The sequence below is a fragment of the Quercus suber genome, unplaced genomic scaffold, assembly GCF_002906115.3.
Source record: "Quercus suber isolate HL8 unplaced genomic scaffold, Cork oak 2.0 scaffold_25, whole genome shotgun sequence".
Classification (NCBI taxonomy): domain Eukaryota; kingdom Viridiplantae; phylum Streptophyta; class Magnoliopsida; order Fagales; family Fagaceae; genus Quercus; species Quercus suber.
Genome location: NW_027069490.1, coordinates 899181 through 907482, shown reverse-complemented (window position 1 = coordinate 907482; position 8302 = coordinate 899181). Strand labels below are relative to the sequence as shown.

At 33.9% G+C, this 8302-nt stretch overlaps 1 protein-coding gene across 1 annotated transcript; it reads left to right on the top strand.

Annotated features, from left to right (window-relative positions):
* Positions 1-5023: 5023 nt before the first annotated feature.
* Positions 5024-7583, top strand: LOC112008750 (staphylococcal-like nuclease CAN2). The gene is made up of 7 exons (XM_024041083.2): positions 5024-5296; positions 5490-5537; positions 5805-5992; positions 6072-6128; positions 6603-6762; positions 6840-6908; positions 7062-7583. Exons 1-7 carry the CDS (start codon positions 5147-5149, stop codon positions 7194-7196), a joined length of 807 nt encoding a protein of 268 aa, XP_023896851.1. The 5' UTR covers positions 5024-5146; the 3' UTR covers positions 7197-7583.
* Positions 7584-8302: the final 719 nt, after the last annotated feature.

Sequence of the window (8302 nt, the reverse complement as noted above, 5' to 3'; positions counted from 1 at the left end):
GAGATTATGTATGCTAGTATACTGCAGTCTTGAATCCAATGCAAATCTATACAATGTAAGAAAGATTATTCATAATTATGACTCAAAAAACCAAGTGACACATTTGGAATCAACAAAAGAAAGAACAAGCCTAGCAGTTACAGCCTCATAAATGTAACATCGCAACAAAATATGCCATGAGTGATGAGAACAAAAATTTTTGTAAAAGGAAAAAGGAAAGAAAAATCTACTCAACCTTTAACTCTTGGTATAAGTACAACACATGGATGCAATGTACCTAGAGAAAGTAAATACAGAAGAGAACCGGTGAAGCTAAATAAGAGAGAAAGAAAGAGAACAAAACAACAACATATCCATCCTGTAGATTGTCATTGAAACGCAGTTAGAGTTGGAACTCATCACAGCCCGTGAATTCACTGCAGAAGACGAGGTATATATATTACATAATAATTGGGCACAATCGATCATTTATAATTCCTTCCTTTTCATTTCCCTGATATTAAGCAAAATGGATGTAAAATTGAAAGGCCAACCTTTAGAGACTAGAACCTCCAATTGTCCTCCCAAGTCCCAAATATTTTCCCTCAATTAGTAATGCAATATGTTGCTGGATATGATTTCCTTCAGATATAAGTGGCTTTTATCTAAATTGCAGCATGCTTTGCAATCTTGTTCATTTCTCTTGTCATTATTATGAGCAAAGAAAAAGTCCAGCCTTTATGTTTCTTACAGATTTTTTTTTTTTAATAGCTCAAATGGAAGTTCTGTGCAAATAAAAGTCATAATAAGCTCAGTATCACTATATATATATATATATAAAGCACAAGGATTATGCAGGTGTTTAACAAGATTATAGAGTAGCAATAAATCCAATAATACTGTTTGATAATGAATATAAAGTTTAACAGCTTGAAGAGTTGAAGTTGGTCCTTGCATAAAAAGAAACAGTAGATATAGCAGAACAAAATATCCTGAGATACATGAAGAGGGCAAAATATTTAAGGACGTCAATTAAAGAGGTGAGAAAAATGAATGCAGCTCTCTCGTGTAATAGATAATCACAACCGTATAAACAGCTTGAAGTTGGGTAATAACTAATAACTAAGCGTTAAACAGAAGGAAACTAGAGTTGAGAAATAATTTGTTTTCAATGAACAAATAGGAATGCAAGATATAGAACTCAATTTTTTATTGGCAAATTCAACAGCAAATCGGACCTGACCTTATTTTGATTTACCTTTTGATTCATCCGTATCTGAGTCACTTGCATTGTAACCTAAATAAAACCAATATGCATCTATTCGAAGAAGCAAGTGAAAAAATCCTAATACTATATTTCTATAAATAAAATATATATAATTAAAGTTTTTTTTTTTTTTTTTTTTTTCAGAGTATCATTTTGGTCCACTTCAGTTTAGTTTGGTCCATGTGGACGACTAAATTTCTCGGTTCGAAATAAAGTCAAACAAGTAAAATAGTGTCACAAATGCGAATTTGTATTGAATATATGTGTGGTACAATTCTCTGTAATTACAAAAGAGTGATCCTCTGATTCGATCTCCTTGAAAGATTTGTTAATTGGATTTGTGGTAATGTGATTTTCACTTGAACACAAAGTATCCTTCAATTTGGTTGAAGGATGGATCGAAGATTATTGAAACGGAATTACAATGAATCTCTGGCTATGAGCTTGTTAGAAATCCTTTGTTCTTCACGTTCTTCGTGTTCTTCGTGTGTTCTTCGTCTTCGAAGGTTTGTGGTGGAAGTTCTTCGGGCTTTAGAGGCTTGAATCCATAGAGCTTCGTTGATTTATGATTTGTGAGGTTTCTGGAGGCTTTTGAGCTTGATTCCAGTGAACTTTGAGATTTAGGAATATGATTTGGATGATTCCTTTTTGAATGTTCTTCGTATTCGAAAGTTTGTGGTGGAAGTTCTTCGGGGCTTTAGAGGCTTGATCCGTAGAGCTTCACTGATTTATGATTTGTTGAGGTTTTTGGAGGCTTCTGAGCTTGATTCCAGTGAACTTTGAGATTTAGGAATATGATTTGGATGATTCCTCTTTGAATGTTCTTCGTACTTGAAGGTTTGTGGTGGAAGTTCTTCGGGGCTTTAGAGGCTTGATCCGTAGAGCTTCGCTGATTTATGATTTGTTGAGGTTTCTGGAGACTTTTGAGCTTGATTCTAGTGAACTTTGAGATCTAGGCAGGTAGTTTGGATATTTCTGCTTTGAATGTTCTTCGTATTTGAAGGTTGAAGTTCTTGAAGTTCTTGGAGGCTTTAGAGCTTGATTCCGGCAGAGCTTCTGGACTTCTGAGTGCTTCAAATGGTTTAGTCCCCTCTCCAAATCTCTAGATCTCCTTGATCTCCTTGATCTCTTCCTCAGATCCCCTAGATCTCTCCAAATGCCTTAGGCAGGCTTCTATTTATAGGAGTTTAGGAGTAGGTAAGCGACACGTGGCGGAGTTTGATTGGTGACATGTGGCAGAGCTTGATTGGTGACATGTGGCAGAGCTTGATTGGTCCGCTTATGTCATCGCTTACACGTGCGAGGCTGATTATGTCATCGCTTACACGTGCGAAGCTGATTATGTCATCGCTTACACGTGCGATGATGTGTGATTGGTTTTTGCATGACACTTGGCAAATTTCTGTTGGTTTCTGAGTAATGATAGCAAAACCTAGCAGCAATACGCGGCGCTTTGTAATTGGCCGTATTTTGTGGACTTAGTAGTGTGACGTGTCAGCTTGTGATAGGTCGGGAATTTTCCCTGTCTACAGTCCATTTTGGTCAACTTCGGTCCTTTTAGTCGATTTCCGCCAACTCGATCCATTTTCGTCCACTTAAATATATTTGGTCCTTTTCGGTCCATCTCAATTCAGTTTGGTCCACTTCAGTCTATTAGGTTCACTTCGGTCCATTTTGATTAACTTCAGTCCATTTCCATCCCTTCAATCCATTTCGGTCTATTTTGCTCCACTTCAGTCTTTCTAGTGTACTTCAATCCATCTTAGTCCAATTTAGTCCAGTTCAATCCACTGCGATAATGTTTTGGGAGGAGAGGTTTTTGTAAAAAGAGGAGCTACTTCGAGTCCGTTTGGGAACAACTTATTTATTTGAAACTGAAATTTTTTTGCTAAAAGTACTATAGATAAAGGTAAAAATTAGTTGAAATAGTACAGTGGGACCTATAAATAGTACTAAGAAGTGTAGTGGAACCCATAAATAGTAACAAAAATAAGCTAAATAGTAAAATAAGCTGATTTTAAACTCTAATCCCAAACACAACCTTCATTACTAATTATGTAACACTCTCATTGTGATAGTGGTAAGTTCTTAATAAAATTACATATTTCTTATTAAAGTCCTAGATTTTTTTTATTTTTTTTTTGCTATATAAGTGATGGATTTACTATATCTATTTCCTCTTTAGGTCATTCAAGAATTATAAAGCATTTACTTATATCTAATTCCACTTCGGGTCATTCAAGATATATAAAGGATAAACCATTTGTAAGGAGCACTAGAAACAAATTCTAACCATTATTTACAAATTCTCTCACTTTATATAATAATTGAATGTAAAATAAAAAATGTATCAAGTTTCCTTTAAAAAAAAGTATTAAATTTTAAATAATTTTAAATAACAAATATAAATAGCTTAATTTAGAAACTCTAATATATTGTATTAACTATATTTTGTTAGAAAATAACCATATCATTTTAAGCAGGATTTGAAACTAACACTTATAAATCTCATCTACTATTTTCATTTTTCACTTAACAAAAAAAGTCAAAAGTCAAAATTTTCAACATATCACGCAGGTTTGCGACTAGTATATTTAAAGATTATGACGTTGATTTTTTTTATTAAATGCAATTTCATAAATTACTAAAAGCAAAAGCATCCTGAAAATAACATGAGGAAAACATTGCTTAAATCATTTGTATTGGTAGAGGCATATAGTTAAAATGCTAAATTTAGCAACTAGATATAACAAAAGTGGCATAAAAAGCTAGTGCATTGGTGGAGCTATAACCATATCATTTGGTTGTTGCGCTGCAGTGCACAGCCTGTGTTAGTGGTGGTGGTGGTTGTTGTTTATTGTATTAGATATATTATTTTATTATTTTATAAATATATTATTTTATTGTTTTATTTATATTATTTTTTTGTGTTATATGCTAAAATAAAACCGTTGATGTTGGGTGTTTTGCAAAATGAGATGATAAAATAGATAGATTAGATTTTTGTGATATTAAATTGTTAAATTTTTGCTTCCACCAATGTGGATGGTCTTAGACCCAAAATAATTACATACAAAAGCAAATATTGTATTAGATATATTATTTTATTGTGTTATTTATATTATTTTATTGTGTTGTATGTTAAAATAAAACCGCTAATATTGAGTGTTTTGCAAAATGAGATGGTAGAATAAATAAAATAGAATTTTGCGATATTAAATTGTTAAATTTTTGCTTCCACCAATGTAGATGGTCTTAGACCCAAAATAATTACATACAAAAGCGAATATGGCAAGAGCATAAAATAGCTATTAATAATTAGCAGCTAGCGTAACCTAGATAAAAGCACATTTGGAGTCTCGGACAAGCTCTTATCACCTTGATTGGATGGTGTAATTTTCTCTCTCACATTAAAAAAAAAAAAAAAAAAAAAAAAAAAAAAAATCCCACCACAGAACTTTTGAACGCAATCCTTAAAATAATTTTTTCAAACCCACTAGAAAAAGAACAAAAAAAAAAAGTTTAGAACTTATTAATGGACCTAATAATTTTCCTAGGGCCGCATCTTAAAAGGTGCGGTAACACTGTTGAACAAAAAAATTAATCGTACGACCACCGCAAAAAATTTTACACAGATGGATGATCTTCATCGTAAAAAGTTACTGCCTTTGAAAACAAACAAAAAAAAAACAGGACAAATCAGAACGCACCACGTGTCATTCTGCGTCCTTTTTCGGAGTTTGCCTAACCCTTTACTCTCTTTGTTAAAGCGAAGATTCCTTGAGAAAACCACGAGCCAAAACCTCATTCTTTTTAAGTCTTTGTCAACAAAGAAGAAAGTCTTCCTTTATGCTTCTCTGTGTGACTGTGTGTGGATCAGCTTCTCTCTGAAATTCCAAAATGTTCCTCTTAAGGTTCTTATGTGGGAAAGGGTGCAAGCCCACAACAGATGAGGACTTGGAATCACAAGGATATCAAGGTGTGTCGGCTGTCAACGTTGGTGTTACTGCTCTAGCTCATGATCTCTCTCACTTCGAGATCAACTCCCAGGTACATATGTTCTCTTCTGGTTTCAATTTCCTTGAAAATTGAAATAGTAACCCAAATGTTTTTGAATTAAGTGATGATCAATATTTTGGCAAAATGATTCATTCTATGAAGCTAAAATTTTGAGCTAATTAAGTATCTTTGTGTAAGTTATACATGCAAATATCCATCCTGTTAATGCTTTGAATGTTTTAAGGTCCCGGAATTGCCTGCAGGAGTAAAGTATGAATTTCAGACATTTCCGGTAAGAACCACACTCTTTTCAAACTCCATGTATGTTACCATAATCAAGTCATAGAGCTAGGTTTGATATAATGAATCACTATAGATACAATATTTTTCATTACTTACGGAGGTGACAAGTTGTAAATTGTAATTAACTTTCACATATGTCCATCACTGACATTATTATATTGTCTAGCATTAACAACTTGCCACATCAATAGTTATGAAAAACGATGTTAATTATGTCTATAAACTTATTGATAATGAATTATTGGAATGAAACTAGGTTGATCCAAGAGCTATAGCAGATGGAGATGGGATGACAGTGTATGTCAGTACAACAGACCCAAGGGAGTCATCTTGTGTTCCTATAGAAGTACAAGTAGCAGCTGTCCAAAGATCACAAGCGCGTGCTGAGAAAAATTATACAGAAGCAGATGCAATTCACAAAAAAATTATTGAGTCTGGATATCGGTTAGTCATCTACTAGGCATAGGCCTTGATTCCAATTTTGATTCAATATTATAGTTCTGTTATTGCTTTCTTCCACTAGGATACTCAATCAGAACAACGAGGAAACCCTTGCTCGAAAGTATCGAATTCGACTAAGGTAAAATTGCAGTAGGATTCAAGTAGCTAAATTTTTAGTTTTTTGGTTAATTGCAATTTTCCCCCTAAATTATGGAGTCAAATTCAATCCCCCATTATCTGTGAAATCGAGAAAGTCTCCAATGATTAATTGGCGATTGACAAAATATCCCTCTCGGTTAATAATTTCCATCAATTTCAAAATTTGAAGAAAAAAATTTGAAATCAAACAATGTCCACATAGAGAGTTTCTTTAATAATGAATATGTGAGATTTTAGTTAAAATTTTGAAATTAATGGAAATTGTTGACGGTGGGAGGCATTTAGCCTACTATTAATCGATTAGGGGGTCGATTGTTCAATGTATAGCTTATTGCGCTAGGAGGTGGTTGGAATTGAACTTCACCCCATAGTTTAAGAGGACAAAGTGCAATTAATCTCTTTATTTATTTATTTATTTATTATATAGCATCAGTTGTTAATAGCTTCTGAACAGGGGAATAGATGCACCAGAGAATGCAATGCCATATGGGAAAGAAGCAAAGGAGGAGCTGACAAAGATTGTGCAAGGACAGAGCTTGCGAGTCCTTGTTTATGGGGAAGATCAATATGAACGCTACGTAGCTGACATATATTGTGATGACAAATTTGTTCAGGTACTGTTTCTCAGTACATTGGTTTCTTTTGTGCTTGTTAACACTGAGCTAACTTATCCCTCTTCTCTCACTGCCAGGAACTAATGCTCAAGAAAGGTTTTGCATGGCACTATGCAACCTACGACCAACGCCCAGAACTTGCAAGAGTAAGAAATTACCTTTACTTCATTCTTGTACTTTCTCCATGTTAAGCCTCTTTAATCTAACACTGTTTGTGAGTTTTCAATAAAAATAAAAGGTAAGGATAAGACTTATTGACAAGAATTGTAAATCTCTATGTTTATGAATTATGATACCAGTGGGAAAGAGAGGCTCGAGCCAAGAGAGTTGGCTTGTGGGCTTCATCGAATCCTGAGGAGCCATGGGAATGGAGAAAGAAGAATAAGAAAAAAGGACGAAAGAGAATAAGGAGAAAGGGAAAAAGCAAAGGTTGATGACATTTTCCAAATAGGAAGGAAAGTGAGACCTTCTTGTGACCAATAATTATCTCATGCAACGGATTCCTTCCCCTATCACTGTACGAACCTTGCAATCCTATAGGATTCACACATTGTAAAATGAATGATGAATATTTATTTCCGATGTATGAGGTACTTGTTATGGGTGACTGCTTTTAACCATATGAGGCTAGAAAGAAAAACCAATGTAATATATTAGGACGTACTTCCAAGAGCAAGGGTTGGTCGCAACTTGACACCGAATGTCAAAAGCATCTCTCCTCATTTTTATGTACCAATCATATGAACTATTATGTATTTAATCATAGTAAAGGCTGTTGTAAGTTATGTTTGAATCAAAAACCCAAGAGGTGGGTTGTAAGTTGTAAGTTGTGTTACCTGAACAAAATAAATCAAATGACTATTGTGCAAAAGAGAATATGTATGCTAGTATTCTGTACAGTATTAGAGGCCTGTTATTTAAGCGAATTCTTGTTGAATCCAATGCAAATTTATACAATGCAAGACCATTCAAAATTACCACTCAACAAACCAAGTGATACATTTAGAATCAACAGAAGAAAGGACAAGAATTTCATCTTAATCCTAGCAGTTTCAGCCTCATCAATTGTAACATCGCAACAAAATATGCCACGAGTGATGAGAACATAATTTTTTGTAAAAAGAAAAAGAAAAGACAAATCTACACAACTTTTAAGGCTTTAATTCTTGGTATAAATACAACAACACATGGAAGGAATGTACCTAGAGAAAGTAAATACAGGGCAAAACGAGAGAGAGAGAAAGAGAGAGAACAAAACAGCAACAAATCCAGCCAGTTAATTGACATTGAAAGATGGTTAGAATTGGAACTCATCACAGCCCATAAATTCACTGCAAAAGATGAGGTATATATTTTATATTAGCACTTTTTTCTTTTTCTTTTTCTTTTTTATGAACAATTGATCTTTTATAATTCCTTCCTTTTCATTTACCTGAAACTAAGCAAAATGGGTGTAAAATTGAAAAGCCAACCTTCAGTGCCTAGAACCCTCAATTGTCCTCCCAAGTCCCAAAATTGTCACTCTATTAGTAATGTAATG